We start from the raw sequence: 18,188 nt of genomic DNA, 5'->3' as shown, positions 1-18,188 counted from the left end.
TCGAGGCTAGATTTCTAACAGCAGAGATGGCTCGGAGCAAAAAAACCTCTAAGAAGCTGGACTTGCTTAAATGTATAAGAAGAACAAAGAATGAAGACTAAAGGTTCTGGGCCTGTGGGAACTGTGTGATATAAAAAAGATTGATGGTAGCAAAGCTTGGCATGGAGGTGAAATAATTGTATTGGGGAAGGTACTTTTGAGATTGTCATTTGAATAATATCAGCAAGAACTGGATCAAGAATGCAAAAAAGACACCAGCTCACTTTTAAATTTGCCTCAGGATAAAAAGGAGTTTGCTCTGAAATAACAAGCTGGTCCAAATTCTGCCCTTAAACTTACCAACAAACAGCCTGTCAATGGACTTCTGTGTGTTCCCTAACAAGGTTATCAAAAAAAATTCCCACCACTAAACACTAATTCACACAGAGAATTCTAATTGAAGCAAGCAAAGTACTTGATAGATTTGCAGGAGCTCACTAGAGCTGAAACCCATGTTTAATTGTGGGATGTCTATGTGTGTAAGAAATGGAGGGAGGGAGAGAGAGAAAAAAAAGAGAGAGAGAGATGGTGGGAGGGAGGGAGGAAGATAAAGAATGACTCTTCTCTTCCATTCATTAATAAACGAAGAGAGGAAAGAAGCACTGAAATGCAACTGGCCAGAGTCCAGCAATTGGCCTTCAAAATATACAGACTGCATTCCAAACTTATGATCCATTGCAATTCAATACAGAGATGCACGAGCCTCTAGAACACTGTTAAGTAAAAGGGAGATCCTAGTATAATTACAAGCAAATGGAAGGGAGCATTGCTTCGTTCTTTTTCTGGTTTCCTCTCCTTTTTAATACTGACGTTTCTTTTTCCCATGGAGCAGAGGGACTGGGCACCTCTAACCCAGTTTTATTAATCTGAACCAAGTTTTATTAAGGATACCATACAAATGTTATATTATACAAATGTTATTATATACAAATGTTATATGTTATGTTATAAATATAAATATACTTGTAAGATGATAGAGGAAAACACTGGGAGAAATTAAAAGGAATCAGCAGTTATTTTCTTCTCAGGTGCTCAAGATGACATAGCTCAGAGGTCAGCAACCAGTGGCTCTGGAGCCACATGTGGCTCTTTCATCTCTCTGCTGTCAGCTCCACAATTGATAGGGCTTTCGGTTAGGACAGGTAGAGAAAAAAGGATGCCGCGCTAGGAGGAGACTCTATGGTGGGGGGAAACCAGACTTCCGTTCGGCTCCAGAATTGAATGGGGGCTTCCGGTTAGGACTTTTGTGGCTCTTTGAGTGTTTAAGGTTGCCGACCCCTGACCTAGTTGAAGAATAATTCAAGTCTTGGCTCCCTAACATTTGTTTTAAAACATTCTTTTAATTAAAAATTAATAAACAAGAAATTGGCATCCTGCAAAGATTAAGTACCAATACACAGCATTACCTGTGTTTAAGAGAAAACCTGTAGGAGAAAAACAGGCAGAACCAGGGGCCAGAGTTAATCAAGTAATCACCCTTGAGTTATAACATTCCCACAGTCCAAGTACATTCCCTCTTGAATCCCATTGACCCTTATCTACTGTCAATTTAGCACCGCCACTGAGCTTTAATTGACTAGATTCTTGTGTGTAGGCTTGAGCAATAAATCTTCTTGACTGCATCTTAACATATGGTCCTGATTCTTTGTGCCTGACAAAACCTCAGAACCACAGAAACACCATTGGATTTTTTTAGAAGATTAAATCACCAAATGTTCACTCTGTGGGGTGTAACTTGAAACAACATCTACCTGCCCAGAAAACAAGGCCAAAACAGTCTAGAATGATAGAGAAGTTGGGATGACAGCTAGAGAGGTCTTTCTAGAAGTAACATCCCCTATTTTCTTTCTGTTCAATGGGGGGAAATCACAGCATGTTCACAATGGCTGTCTTTTGTTAGGAAAAAAGGTAACATTGCAGCTACAAACATCTCACAAATGTGCCTCACGGGCCATAAAAGATTACCTACTCTTTTTTTCTAATTCACTTAGACAGGAGAATCTTAAAAACAGCTTGCCACATTTTATTATATATACCAATTTCTTCCAGGCAGTTGAGTAGTATGGATTTTTTAAAAAAAAAATCACCTTCACCACCAATTTAATCAATAGGATTTTAAAACACTGATTTTTCTGATGTTGGAAGAAATAAAAAGTGACTCTTCTTTTCTGACAAAGTAAAGCAAATAAATTCTTTGGGGTATCAAAAGAATGTCTCAGCACCCCTTAACAATTTATTTATTTGATTTATAGCTCACCTTTGATTTAGGAAGCAACACACAGAATATCCCCTCATTGTATTTAGTTCCCACAGCCAGCCTTGTGAGGTAAATTGGATTGAGAGAAGCAAACTCTGGAAAATTACTCATAAGATCTACTTTTCCCCTACCAAACAAAGAATGTAAATTAATTTGAAAACTATTGCTGGGGGGGGGACTTGGAAAAAGGAATTGAAACTGTCATTTCATATGGGCAAAAACATGAAGACATGTCTAAATTTTGAAGAGATTTAGAGTCTGTTCTAAAGAGGATTTTTATTGAAATTTTAAGTCTGAATAGAAATTTAGTGGAGCATTTTTTCCTCCTTAATGTAATCAGCCAGGTGCTCAGGAAATCACAAAGGCATGGAAATAATACACACTCCCTTACTTGTGTCCAAAACATTAGTTAAAATACTCAGAAATGATTAACTTCTAAACATGGAGATCAGTACAGTCTCCCCCAACTCCATGTCTGCCGGATTTGGGGATCTACCACTCCCATCAGCCTTGACCGTTAATGCTGTTGTCTTTAGCCAGGGAAACATCTGGAGAACATCTGGTTGGGAATGGCTGCTTTTGAGTAAGAAACTAAGTAAGGGATTTCAAGCAAAGGTAATCTGGACCTACAGGCAAGTTATGATAGCTGAGTTTTAGAAGGGGCTATGTACAGCAACATAGCTTACCAGAAATGGATGAGTCACTGTAAGGGGGAGTTGAGTTTACCGAAGGGGGGAGATCTATATTAGCATCCTGGCTTTTGTAGTCCGAATCCACAGCTGCAGAAATGGCTAGGGAGGAGAATGGAACTATCAAGTCCATTGGAAAAGAAACATTGTTTTTTTCCTGAAATAATTCCTTGTGTGTATTTCTTTTTAATTAACTTTTCCAGAACCACTCCTATTGCCACTAGATATCACTAAGGCTTTGTTTTCCAATTGAATGTTGTCGCAGCAAGCATATGGCTTAGTCCTAACCAATGAAAAGTTAAGAGTGAGAGGAGCCCTTCTAATGGTGGACTGAAGTGTGAAGAAGGAGTACTGACATATACCACCACCATTCAGTTTCCTTCTGCCATTGCTGGCCCCTGGGCCAGCTCCAGCTAGGTTGGTGAAATGTTTGCAGGGAGTAACTGCCAGGCAAGTCAAAGCAGAAATGTTCCCTTCTATCCTCCATTTCGTCAATCAGTTTCCTTCCCTTCCAAGTGCTTGCCTTCTAGTGAAAACATGGGGTCTCTCCATAAATGAAGCTCCCACAATAAATGCAAGGGTGGGCTGCTGGGGGTTTGCAAGGGTTTGGGAGAACCTCTAGCTAAGATTCTATGCAGTTCAGAGAACCCCCAAATCCCACTCCTGGCTGGCCACTCCCACCCTGCCCCTCCCCTCCCAGGAGTCCATTTTGGATGCAGGTAAGTGCAGGTAAACGCAGCCCGTTTTGGATGCAGGTAAGTACAGGGTGCGCACAGAGGCTCGGGGAGGGTGAAAAACGGGTGTACCGGAAGTTCAGGAAGGCCAGAAATGGGCCCGTTTCCAGCCTCCAGAGGGCCTCCAGAGACTGGGGAGGCCGTTTTTGCCCTCCTGGAGGCTTAAGAAAAGCCTCTGGAGCCCAGGGAGGGCAAAAATGCTCCCCCACCATGGTGCAGGAGGCCAACTAGGCCACGCCATGCCCACCCAGCAACTGGGCAGAGAATCCCTTGCTACAACTTTTGAAGTCCACCCTGAATAAATGGGATATAAAGCTGTGCAAAATTTAAAAGGGGTGCTTTGCTTCAGTTATACTTCAACTGGAACACCTTCTCTAGGGTCCCCACTTCTGAAGAACAAAAGTAAAGCTGGCACATGCAGTAGCCAGAATCAGCCATAGGCTTATGCATTCACACACACACACACACACACACACACACACACACACACACACACACACACACACCACCCTCTACCAGCAACAGGATTTGCTAGGAGAAGCAACTGGCAGACACAGACTGCCTTGACTGATATAGACTTTGCATTGCAAAGGGCTTTGTAAAAATAAATTTGGGCCGCCTCCCACTGACCTAGTGGAAAATATTGGTTTTCACAGTGTTTGTTGCTTGTTATTTTCTGCTCTGGGAGCTTTAGGCAAAGAATCTCCAAAAAATCAATACATTTTAGTTAAGTAAGGCTTACATAGATTTGTCTACAATTTCTACCAGCAAATGTACAAGAGACACTTTCATAATTAGAAACAACTAATAGAGAGATACTTTATTAAGATTCATTTCCATATCATGCACACTGATGTAGTGGCCCAAAGTGGAAGATGCTGAGGAACGATAGGGAATATGCTTTGTGGCTAGTCCTCCATTCTCCTATTGCTGTCTCACAACCCGTTTTGAAGCAATCACTCTGGACAGCTTTTGGAGAAGGCTGTCACTCCATCCTAAGCCTCAGGTAGCAGCTCTGCATTTCAAGCAGCTAAAATATCTGAGGGTATTGGCATTTCTGAAGCTGAAGGAAAAAAATAAAATGATGAGTTTGCAGTGAGGGTTCATTCACATGCCTTCTCCAAAGTATGGTTGGGATCTTTGCTAGGATCCTCATTTGCTGGTTTGAGCTCTCTGGACAGAGTTCCTTCAATTGCCACTATCAAATGAACTTCAGCTAATGGCTACAAGATAGAGGGCCTATTTGTGAAATATCCTCCCTAAAGAGGCCTGCCTGAAAATCACTCAGGTCTTTTCAGCAGCAAAACATTCTTCTTTTCCCTGACATCTTACATGTAAATATTTATATTGTACAAGTATTTACAATTTGTAAATAACTGAGAATGTATGGGTGTGCACATAACAGCTGCCACAAGGATTCCAGCAGAGATTGTCCAGTGAATGGCTGATCCAAATTTGGAGAACTGACCAACCCATCAAGATGATCCATCCTGATACACTAATTAATGCAGTGCATTCTAAAAGTATTTGCATGGAAGATCACAAAATATGATACAAGTAGTCCTCGACTTACGACCACAGTTGAGCCCAAAATTTATGTTGCTAAGTGACACAGTTGTTAAGTGAGTTTTGCCCCATTTTACAACCTTTCTTGTCACAGTTAAGTGAAATCAGTGCACTTGTTAAGTTAGTAACATAGTTGCTAAGTGAATCTGGCTTCTCCATTGAGAACATTTGCTCGTCAGAAGGTTGCAAAAGGATCTGCATCACTTTTCTCAGTGATGTTGTAACTTCGAACGATCACTAAATGAATGATTTTAAGCCAAGGACAACCTGTACTTATTAAGCCCATTTATGCTGACTGTCTGGTTGATGGCTGCTCCCTGACTGATCACACAGAGCAGCCCTTCCCCAATCTGATGTACTCCAGTCACACTGATGCAATAACATCCAGAGTTGGCTGTGTGGGAAATTCTAAGAGATGGAATCCCTTATATCTGGAAAAGCCTTCACTAGATTTGGCAAGCTAAATTTAGGGAAAGTCCCTGATATTCCTGAATATTACTGTATCCACAGTGCAGTACTTAACCTGCAACCCCAGGAAGTTGATTCATTTGGTGTGCTGGCATAACACGCAGATCATGTATTCCTGTTTCTCAGTATTTATTTATTTCAATTTATTTATTTCAATTTGTATACCGCCCTTCTCCTAGTGGACTCAGGGCGGTGAACAGCCAGAACTAAAACACATGCCAATACAAAATTTAAAATTATTAAAAGAATTACATAACTGGCCCAATTTAAAACAATTCAGTTAAAACCCAATGACAATTTAAAAACTAAAAAACTAAAAAAGACTAAAAAAGGGGGAGGGGGTTCATGCCAGCCCTGCTTGATGGAAAAGAAAAGTTTTCAGGGCACGGCGAAAGACCCGGAGATCCGATATCCTTCGTATCTCCGGGGGCAAATCGTTCCAGAGGGCAGGAGTTGCCACAGAGAAGGCCCTCCCCCTGGGGGTCACCAGCTGATATTGCCTGGCTGACGGCACCCTGAGGAGTCCCTCGCGTACTGGTATGCAATTGTGTGTGTGTGTTATTATGTGCATCAAAATAATTTATTCCTTATAAGGTGCCTACATATTTTTTTATCAGCCACATATTCATTTATAGCTGATGATAGTTGATGGACAACTTTACAGTCGATCATTATGTTTTACATTGTCTTTTAGACTACAAAGCCCCTTCAAGGCAACTGGGAGGCAAATCTCTGCAAACAATAAATGCATAAATTAACCCCACTGATCATGCTTGTGTTAATTAAGCATCCCTACCTTCCAATAATACTAAAAAAAAAAAAAAAGTACTGCAGTCCCCACAGCCATACAAGTAAGACTGAAACTCTGAGGAGTTTCTTAAAGGCTTACACCAATGGAAATAGATGAACATCAGTTGACAATGAGTTCCAGAAATCTGGAGCCATTGCAGATAAATACCTATGCCTCACACCTGACAACTGCCTGTTTTCAGAGACAGGCGGACTAAGATAAGCTACTTTTGCTGATATAAAAGGGAAGTCAGATTGATAGAGATAGTCCTTCAGAAAACTAGACTTTTCCACAACTAAATCAGCCTTTTTTTTTTTTTTTTTTTTTTAAATTTGATTTATATGCCGCCCTTCTCCGGAGACTCAGGGCGGCTTACAGTGCATTAAGCAATAGCCTTCATACTTTTGTATATTTATACAAAGTCAGCTTATTGCCCCCACAAACTGGGTCCTCATTTAACCTACCTTAGAAAGGATGGAAGGCTGAGTCAACCTTGAGCCTTGGAGAGATTCGAACCAGCAGTAAATTGCAGGCAGCTGTGTTAATAACAGGGTGCTTTAAACCACTGTAGTACCAAGGCTCTTTTAGCTGAGTGTTGACAATATTAAGAGTCCTATGAACCAATGTCTAGTGAGAAGACTCAGTTCTGCATTAACTGAAATTTCTTAACTTCCTTTAAACATTACAGTAGTTCAGCTTGACTCTCATTGCTCTGTTGATATACCAGGCACAGACTTACCTGCTTTCTTGTATTGCCACTTCAGAGGTGCTGTTGAGGCCTTCTTCTGCCTGGGACCTCAGCTGTCTCTCACGTTCCCTTCGACGTCGCTCCCTTGCAGCTTCCTCCTCATCCTCCACACTCCATTGAGCCGTCAGCCTACCAGTCAGAGAGAAAACCCATGGATACGTACTTAGTATTTGTTAATGTTTCAGTTCCTAAATCCTCACCACAAACAAGGGGGGCCAAAAGGAAATTATTCTGTTAGGAAACATTTGATACAAACATGAACCACTGCAAATATCCCCATGTTTCCCATGGCTACCTTTTAAACAGTGGTGAAGATGAAGCTGAGATCCCAGTTGACATGGTGGGAGGGGGGGTAATGAACCATCCAAAACAGTGGTGAAATCTGAACTAGTTTGCTACCGGTTTGCTGGCCACGCTGCATGCGCACACATAGTACGCACCAAAAGGAAGCTTGGGAAGGTAAGTAGAACAGTGAGGGGGGATCAGCTGTGCCACGCGATTTAGCTTCGCTAGAAAGCAGGATTTCCTGCTTTCTAGCAAAGCTAAACCCCGCGGTACAACTGATTGTTGGAAATACCTGTTCAGAGGAACCAGTAGCTTTTTTAAACTATCGGTTCACCTGAACCAGTAGCTAACTACCGATTCGCCCGAACTGGTAGTTTTTATCACTACTGGTTCGCCCGAACTGGAGCAAACCGGTAGTATTTCACCCCTGATCCAAAATCCCATTGCATGTGGTACTCATCGAGCTGCGATCAAATCTGAGCCCAAAATTTCTGTTGTTGCTAAGGGAAACATTTGTCGAGTGATTTGGGGCCATTTTACAATTTTTCTTGTCACGGTTATTGCATTTGTTAACTTAGTAACATGGTTGTTAAGAGAATCTGGATTCCCCACTGACTTTGCTTGTCAGATGGTCACAAAAGCTGATCACATGGTTCCTATCATAAAGATGAATTGGTTGCCAAGCGTGTGAATTTTGATCATGTGACCATGGGGATGCTGCAATGGTTGTAAGTATGAAAAACGATCATAAGTCACTTTTTTCCGTGCCGTTGTAACTTTGAACGGTCATTAAATGAACTATTGTAAGTCGAGGACTGTCTGTACCGAAGGAGAAAATCTCTGAAATTAACACCAGGCAAACAATCAAGCAGTAAACAATACTCTAATCAAGGACCTACTAAAAGAGAAAATTATATCCCCCCACTGACAATGGCGGGGCAAGCTACAGTATATAAACAGGGTAGTAAACCCTACATTCACTAGCACTGATGCTGCTGCTTAGTAGAGTAACGAAATGTCTACAAGAAAACAACCAAGTTCAGACAGCACTAAGGACTCCATAGTTCAACCCTGAGCTACATACATTCTTTTCTATTAGAAGGAGAAAAGTTAAAAGAAATACAGAATATTTACAGAAATAGAACCAAAATTTGGGCAATAATTCGGGCCATCCAACATCTTTTGTGTTTATTGCCTGCAGATTGAAGCAAAAAATCTGTCAAAGCACCGATGATTCAGGAACTGATTAGGTTATTCATGCTATGCTATACCTTCGAATAAATGTTTAAAATTTGGAGTAATTCAGAAAATGCAGTAAAAGGCAAAGAAAATAATCAGCTTTTAAGTTATGACATCTCACTGGGTGACTGGGCCAGTAGTTATTTCTTAGCCCAGTTTATCTCATAAGGTAGCTGTTCTGGGGAATAAAATCAGTAAGCTATTTGCAAAGGAGAAAAATAAGATATCGATTTAAATTAATGACGTCATCAGTAACAGTAGAGCCGAGGTGGTGCAGTGGTTAGAGTGCAGTACTGCAGCTACTTCAGCTGACTGCTAGTTCAGCAGATCAGCGGATAAAATCTCACCGGCTCAAGGTTGACTCAGCCTTCCATCCTTCCGAGGTGGGTAAAATGAGGACCCAGATTGTTGGGGGCAATATGCTATTTAGTATACTGTCTTTGGTGTAAGCTGCCCAGAGTCCTCGGAGAGTGGGCGGCATAGAAATATGACTAATAAATAAATAAACAAATAAATAAACAACAACTAAAGCAGGGCTGTCAAACTTGCGGCCCGTGGGCCGGATGCATCACACGCTGGCGACACCCCCACCCAGCTTAGCGAAGGGGGGGAAAGTCCCGATACGTTACGTGATGCCGCCATGACGACACGAGTTTCACAGCCCTGAACTAAAGCCTTCATTGGATCTCTAGAAAAGGCTATTCTGAACTATAGATGATTTCAGCAGGGTTTTTTTTTCAGAAGCATTGTGTTTTAATCTGAATATTAGAAAGGAATTATTTTGCTACAAATAGAACAGATACTGTTTGAGAAGGGCACCATGTACTATTTTACTGCAGGTTTTCCTTGCACGCTACATAAGATTAAAAGCTTGACACAGCTCTTTCCATAATCTCCTAGGCACCAGATAAGCAAATCCTTGACAGAATCCAGAAGAGAGAACATTGTAACAGTAATTTTGTAACCTTCCAAAATGGATTCAGTTGGGATATCTAGAGCCAGAATCATTTCAGGCTGCTTTTCTTTTCTTGCTGTAATATGTATGAGAGACATCATCCTGCCAACAAAAGTGTGTATAGTCAAGGCTATGGTGTTCCCAGTTGCAATGTATGGCTGTGAAAGTTGGACCATAAGAAAGGTTGAGCGCCAAAGAATTGAGGTCTTTGAACTATGATGCTGGAGAAGTCCCTTGGAGTACAAGGCGATCAAACCGGTCAGTGCTAGAGGAGATCAACCCTGACTGCTCTTTAGAAGGCCAGATCCTGAAGATGAAACTCAAATACTTTGGCCACCTAATGAGAAGGAAGGACTCACTGGAGAAGAGCTTAATGCTGGGAAAGATAGAGGGCAAAAGAACAAGGGGACAACAGAGAACGAGGTGGCTGGACGGAGTCATTGAAGCAATAGGTGCTTAAATGGACTCCAGAGGACAGGAAGGCCAGGAGGAACGTTGTCCATGGGGTCGCGATGGGTCAGACACGACTTCACAACTAACAACAACAACAACAATATGTATGTGCTTCTGAATAAAGTTGTTTGTAAACAAAGTATGAGGTCAATATTCTAATTTTGTGAACTGTTTTGCCAATTCCATTATTATATTTCTAGATGTTCTAATAATTATAGGGAAAACCTTGGCTGGATTATTTTCTAATCACTATATTTCAGTTACTATGATTGTAGTGATGTTTGGTAGAATCTCTGTGATAAAAAATGAATGATGTTGCATAGAGGAAGACTAGATTTACCTTACTTTAAATTATGTTTTGCAGCCCACTATTTGTTTGGATGAGAGAGTGAGTGTTACTGAGAAATAGAAGAACGATAGAATTAGGGAAACATAACTTGAGGTTTGGTTGACATAAGGTATGATAGAGTTAATAAAGTTCTTAAAACCATTATGTGGGAAGTGTAATATTAAGAAAATGGAATAAATTCAAACCCAGATTTGTGCCCCAAAACAACTTTTACAAACGAGAAACAATAGAAAAATCATAACCTGTCAAGATTTATTAATACAGGAAGATGGCGAATTTAAGATGAACTTAAATATTAACAAGAGAACAATTGGCTGGAGAGGGACATAGTTTTTCATATACACCACTGAAGTAAGATTTAATATATACAAAAAGGTAATTGGAATTGAAAATGATAAAATGGAATTTGAAAATGAATTATGTACAAATTATGAAGATACAATTGCAAAAATGTATAAACTTTTCTTAAGATTTGAAACTAGATAAACAAGTTAGGGATTGTATGATTAAATGAGCTATCAATTGTTATTCATAATATACAGATGAATGCATGGGGAAAATGTGGACAAATGGGACAAAATCTATAGTTATAATTAAAAGTACTTTTTGTAAAATGATGTAGCCTTGGTGCATTTTAAGTTCTAGATGTTTGTCAGTTTGTGTCAGCTGGCACTGTATGCTTTCTTGTGTGCTTCATTGCTATGCAGTGACAATCTGCCATGAACTCTGGGGAAGGTAGATGAGAGAGAGGATGCTTGGGGAAAATGAAATTAACTGCAGTATCTCCCCGAGATGCTGCTTCAAGGTCACCTGGCTGGAAGAAGAATGCAGCTGCATAACAACCAATGGTGGGCTGCTCCCAGTTCTGTCTGGTTCTTTAGAACTGGTAGTAAAACCCGCCTGGACGTCATAATTGACAATTTGCGCATGCACAGAAGCACGTGCACTCCCATTGCAAACCGGTACTAAAGGTAAGTAGAACCCACCCCTGATACCAACCTACATTTGAAGTGACTGTTCTGAAAACATCTTGCTAAAACCTGATTGGCCAAGGGGGGTTCATCGATAGAAGGCAATTAAGGGAGCAAATAGTTAAACTTAGGGATTTTGGTGCACGATCCTCAGTTCTGGCTAGGCACTTCTGCAATGCACTTGACTTCTAATAAAAATATACTTTTCTCAACAAATAGGGCCAAGGATTGTTTCTACTTAGAGGTTTAAGTATTTGGCAGGTCTGACAATTTGAATCTGAAACTCTACAGATGTTTTTACATGATCATTCTGGAGTACTTTTCCAATATTATGGTTGTAACAATATTTGGGGGCATCAGATCCATGTTTTTTGCACTGATTGCAAAATTCATTTTTGCTGTCTGATTATATCACAGAATCTCTGACAATGAGTTGGGCAGCCTAAATAAATAAATAAATAAATAAATAAATAAATAAATAAATAAATAAATAAATAAATAAATAAATAAATAAATAAATAAATAAATAAATAAATAAATAAATAAATAAATAAATAAATAAATAAATAAATAAATATCTTGACTTATCTGGTCAGTGTTGCTACAGCCACTGATTCTGTAGTCAACAATCTTGTCTTTCTCTTTGCATAAGAGTTTTCAGGGTGGGAGCTATTTTAATTTTTATTGCATTGCTAATGCTTGTTCTGGTGCTGCAAATATCACACCTTTTGTTTCCTTCTTGATGGATCTAACCTGAAGCCATTGCCAAGCTTCATTTACTATTCACCTTGCCTTCAGTTTCTTTCAAGTATTGACTGTGTAGAGATTTATGTTTCCAGTTTTTCATTTGCTGTTGTAACTGTTAGGTTTTGTATGTCATCTTTGATTCGGCTACGTTTAAAGTGTTTTCCTTGTCCACATTTTTAACATCTTCTCTTTGTTTGCTTTTATATAATCATTTGGACTTCAGATTTTGCCCTTCACTAGCTATTTCATTTGCAACAAAGTAAAACAAAAAATTTTCCTTGGTAAATAGCAAATGATCTATTTCACTTTTTGAGTGTAAGGCATGATTTATTGCCATAAGCTTTTGGGCTCTACAGTTTAAAGCATGTGGTTCCACCTGTGTCAAATCAACAATACCTGTTATGTAGCATATTCCAAAGACAGCTTAAATATTAATAATTTTACAGTATTGTATTAACAGCATTCAGCTTTAATTTTAAAACTCTTCTAACTCATTTTACATATTCAATCCTGGTTATTTTTCACTCAGGAAGGCAAAAGTTGAAGATGATGATTTATATACACATTCCTATGCCAATTGACATACGCTTTTCAAAATAGTTTACAACAAAAAAGACCGATAAAATACATAACAAAACAATGATTCATACGATATAAAACATAGAATGCAATATTCAGTAACATATACTTAAAAAGAATGGTGGAAAAGAGAAAAATAAAATCTTCCAGCATTCGTATTATGAAAGCTGGGTGGAAAGGAAAGATTTCAACCCTGTTGGCTTTGCAGAAGACTGCTTAAGACTTGGTTTATCATCATGCCTGGGGGCCAGACAGTAATACAAAATCTGCTGGTTCTTAGCAATTTATTGTACTCTGCCACAAATTCATTTTTATTGTTTTAATTAACTATGTTTTATGGCTTTTATTTTGTTTTGATTCCTAATCATTTTTTAATTATGCAAGCCACCCGTAACTCATTTAGGTGAGAGGGATGACAATATAAATTGAATGAATAATTAAATATAATTTCAAGTGGTACCTAAAAGATGTTACAGTGGATGTCGTCCAACTTTCAGAAGGAAGAGCATTCCAGAACAACAGAGAAGGCCCACTTAAAAGGATCTACCAGAAGGTATTTGGTAACTTTTGGTAATATGTTCACTAGCCCTCTGCCTTTCTAGGGTTATTATTACTTATCGGACCTCATCTACCCTAATTCTGCATCCAGGCACCGGTTAAAAACATACACAACCTTTTCTGATTCATATGTTTTCAAAAAGATAGAATTCAATATTGTCTGCATGTCAGTGACATCCAGTTGCAAATAGTTTGATCAAAAAACTCCAGATATTCAATATGAAAGTTTAAATAGCACTAGGGACTAAATAGTGCTTGATAGTACCTCATAGCATTTGAGTAGAGGCACAGTTACTCCACGTTTCTTTCAGATAATAGAGACAGACAGTGCTCCCAGACCTGAAAGAGTTCTGTAGACCACCAGATGATGATTCTCAAAGCTTTTTAAAGTTCACACAAGATAATCTAGACAAGGGGTCATCTATCAGCGTGACTATGACAGATTCTGTTCTAAATCAGGCCAGCACCCAACTGAAAATGAGTAAAAGTAATAAGTAAGCTTGTCTCAAGATCCCTCCTCCAGAAGGAGTATTATAATTGAGGAACTGCTGGCAAAATCTTCTGGATGTGGGAAAAGAACATAAAGGAAGTACCCTAGGGAAGTCACTGTCCCTCAGACAACCGGATGTGAGTCCCTCCTCGTGAAATGGGGTTATGGGTTACAGATGGGCCTGTTGATTGTGTACCTGGCTCCCTGCCACGTATCAGCAGCCCTGCCTGAGCTCCTCAATGTAATAGCCGAGGTGGCAGTTGAGACTCCTAAGCTACTGGTTATGGGAGATTTCAACCTCCATCCATTGGTGAAATGTCTGAAGGGGCTCGGGAGTTTATGGCTTCCATGACGGCCATGGACCTGACCCAATTAGTTCATGGCCCTACTCACATGGGGGGACACACTCTGGGTTTAATCTTTATCTCTGACCACTGGCTGAATGGTCTAGATATAGGGGATATAGTAATCGAACCCTTGTCATAGTCAGACCATTCTCTCCTTAAGCTTGACCTTCTGACCGCTACAACCCACCGCAGGGAGGCGGAATCAATTAAATGGTTCCACCCCAGGTGCCTGATGGATCCTGATAAGTTCCGGATGGAGCTTGGGCCATTTCCTGAGACCTTGGCTTATGACTATGCTGAAGACCTAGTGGCGTTCTGGGATAGGATGGCCGCTGGTGCTTTAGACTGGGTCGTGCCTTTGTGGCCTCTGATCTGGTGTCGAACCTACCCAGCTCCTTGGTTCTCTGATGAGCTGAGGGGGATGAATCACCGGAAAAGACACCTAGAGAGCAGTTGGAGGACCAGCCATTCCGAATCCGACCGAACACTAGTGAGATCTTATATTAAGACCTACTCTAGCTGAGAGCCCGGGAAGACCCTCTGCAAGGATGAGCTGAGGATTTTGCACAATATCTGCACAATAAAATCGCTTAGATTCGGGAAGGCTTGGACTCTAACTGGGTTAATTTGGATGAAATGATAAGGGCAGATCTTGAGGACATTATCTGGGATGAGTTTGATACTGTGACTCCTGAGGAGTCACAGTATCCTGTGGGCAGGTTACTGGGGAAGCTGAATGCAACCACATGATTATTGGACCCGTGCCCTTCCTGGCTAGTGCTGGCTACCCGGGAGGTTACATGTAGCTGGCTCCAGAGAATCATTAACGCTTCTCTGAGCAAGGGATTCTTACCTCCCACCTTGAAAGAGGCGGTAGTGAGACCCCTCCTTAAGAAGCCCTCTCTGGATCCGGCTGTTTTAACAAACTACCATCCAGTCTCCAACCTTCGCTTTTTAGCGAAGGTTGTCGAAAGTGTGGTGGCACGACAGCTCCCACAGTACCTGGATGAAGCTGTCTATCTAGACTCAGTCCAGCTTCAGGCCTGGATACAGCACAGAAACAGCATTGGTCGCATTGGTTGATGATCTCTGGAGGGCTCGGGATAAGGGATGTTCCTCTATCCTGGTTCTATTAGATCTCTCAGCGGCTTTTGAAGCCATTGATCATGGTATCATGCTGCACCGGTTGGAGGGGCTGGAAGTGGGAGGCACCGTATTACGGTGGTTCTCGTCCTACCTCTCTGACAGGTCACAGTCAGTGTTCACAGGTGGACAGAGATCGACCTCTAGGCCCCTTACTTGCGGGGGTCGCTCTCTCGCCTCTCCTGTTTAACATTTATGTGAAGCCTTTGGGGGAGATCATCCATGGTTTTGGGGTGCGATGTCATCTGTATGCTGATGACACTCAGCTGTACATCTCCACCACAAACCACCCCAATGATGTCCTTGAAGTGATGTCCCAGTGCCTTGAGGCCGTACGGGTCAGGATGGGGAGAAACAGGCTTCAACTCAACCCTTCCAAGACTGAGCGGCTGTGGCTGCCGGCATCCCGGTACAGCCAGTTAGTCCCATCACTAACTATTGGGGACGAGTCATTGACCCCCGCAGAGAAAGCTCGCAATTTAGGCATCCTCCTGGATGCACAACTGTCTTTAGAAGATCATATAACAGCCGTGGCCAGAGGAGCTTTCTATCAGGTTCACCTGATTCGCCAATTGCGTCCCTTTCTAGACTGGGACTCATTACGCACAGTCACTCAAGCCCTCATCATTTCCCGACTTGACTACTGCAATGCTCTCTACATGGGGCTCCCCTTGAAGTGCACCCGGAAGCTCCAACTGGTCCAGAATGCAGCTGTGCAAGTAATTATGGGAGCAACATGGCGCTCACATGTAACACCTCTTCTACGCGAGCTACACTGGCTTCTGGTGGCCTTCCGAGTGCGCTTCAGGGTGTTGGTTCTTACCTTTAAAGTGCTCCATGGCTTAGGACCTGAGTACTTACGAGACTACCTGCTGCAACCGATAACCTCCCACCAACCAATACGCTCTCACAGAGTAGGCCTACTCATAGTACCATCATTAAAACAATGTCGTCTAGTACTTCCAAGGGAGAGAGCCTTCTCTGTGGGGGCACCTACTCTTTGGAACAAAATACCCCCTGGAATACGAATAATCCCAGATCTTCGCACTTTCCGACGTGCCCTGAAGACCTTTCTGTTTCAATAAGCAGAGCTAGCATAAACATCTAAATTCTATGCCAAGGTCTTAGCAGATACACCAAGTTGACTCAATTTATTATTTACTGTTTGTAAAAAAAAAAAAAAAATTATTATATGTATATGAAATTTTAATCTGTTCACCGCCCTGAGTCCTTCGGGAGAAGGGCGGTATAGAAATTCAATAAATAAATAAATAAATAAATAAATAAATAAATAAATAAATAAATAAATAATAAAGATTTCTTCAGGAGTGAGTGAACCTCTCGCAAAGCCACTTACCCTTCTCCCTCATGCATTCACCATGCCTTGGACCCACCTGGGGAGAATTCTCTTTCCCAGTTCTACTCAATGTAATATTAATCAACCCATATACAGGGTAATGGTGGTTCTGTCCTAAGGAGGTTCACATGATCAGAGGTGGTATTCAGCAGGTTCTGACCAGTTCTGAAGAACTGGTAGCAGTGGTGGGTTGCTACCGGTTCACCCCATTTCAGGCAAACTGGTAGCAGTGGCGGTGGGAGGCTCCGTCCACCCGCCCAGATGCTTCTCTGAATGCGCAGAGCGTGCATGCACCAACAAGCAAACTGGTAGCAATGAGTTTTGAAACCCACTCTTGACCGCTAGCGGAAATTTTGAGTAGTTCGGAGAATCGGTAAATACCGCCTCTGACTAGCCCCCATCTATTCTCTGCCTCCTGAGTCCCAGCTGATTGGGAGGAAATGGGGATTTTGCAGTAACCTTCCCCTGGAGTGGGGAGGGAATGGAGATTTTACAGTATCCTTCCCCTGCCACGCCCACCAAGCCACACCCACAGAACCGGTAGTAAAAAAAAATCCCACCACTGCACATGTGTAATTATTTCAATTAATGGCTTGAGAGAAATCTATCACTAGTAGATTCTAGTACCAGGAATGATTTTTCCAATAAAAGAGAATATTTGTAGCTCAGGATTGAAATAAGGGGTCCTTGGTGCTCTCCGAGCTTGGTTGTTTCCTTGAAGACGTTATCTAAACTAGGTAACATCATCAGTGCTAGACAATCAAACTCAGAGAGCAATAAGAACCCCTGATTGCTTTTCCTTTCTATTGCAAACTTCTTATACTGATCGAATATTATATCCTTTCGCGCCCATTATGTTTAAGAATTTTCAGTTCCCATAAATGACATGGAATGCGATGCAGGAATGATATTGTAATAAAAGCAAAGTAAATATTGGGTGCTTTGTGCCCTCTGCCTATTAAAAAAAAATAGAAACAGTTCATTTCTATGGACTTAAGAATAGTTCCTTCTGTTTTACATTCAGAAACCTATCTGTTATTTATTTGAGATTGATTGTGCCAGATTTGCTACAACCTTTTCTAATTTGATTACATATGGAGGATTGTTAAGAGATGTGAGCATATCTATGGGACACATGAACAGCTTGGGAGCTCTCATTTTGCAGGGTTGGGATTCCATGCCAACATTTTCTTTTTCAAATAAGCTGACAAGGGTGAAATTCAAATGTTTCTTTGGACTCCCGGAGCTATAACCAAACCCTTGTTAGCAGAATTTTAAAAGTGAAGTCTAAAAGTATACAGACTACTCCTTTTCTTCTTAGATGACCTCATGCATTTTTTTTCCCACTATGGAGCTTTTCACACAGACACATACAGAGACATTTCCTGGTACCTTCTTTCTTTCATTCCCTTTCTTCCCATTCT

At 41.1% G+C, this 18,188-nt stretch overlaps 1 protein-coding gene across 2 annotated transcripts in view; it reads right to left on the bottom strand.

Moving 5' to 3' along the window:
• LSP1 (lymphocyte specific protein 1) overlaps positions 1–18,188 on the bottom strand; it is a 122,951-nt gene that overhangs the window by 39,213 nt on the left and 65,550 nt on the right. For both annotated transcript variants that reach the window (XM_070933089.1, XM_070933097.1), the window contains exon 2: positions 7,283–7,420. In XM_070933089.1, coding sequence (XP_070789190.1) covers positions 7,283–7,420 — 138 coding nt within the window. The remainder of the gene's footprint in view (positions 1–7,282; positions 7,421–18,188) is intronic.

This window comes from Pituophis catenifer, unplaced genomic scaffold (assembly GCF_029215685.1).
Source record: "Pituophis catenifer annectens isolate HBS135680 unplaced genomic scaffold, rPitCat1.0.hap2 SCAF_1, whole genome shotgun sequence".
In the NCBI taxonomy this organism is placed as follows: domain Eukaryota; kingdom Metazoa; phylum Chordata; class Lepidosauria; order Squamata; family Colubridae; genus Pituophis; species Pituophis catenifer.
Note: the sequence above shows the minus strand (reverse complement) of the source record. Positions and strands in the feature narration are given on the sequence as shown.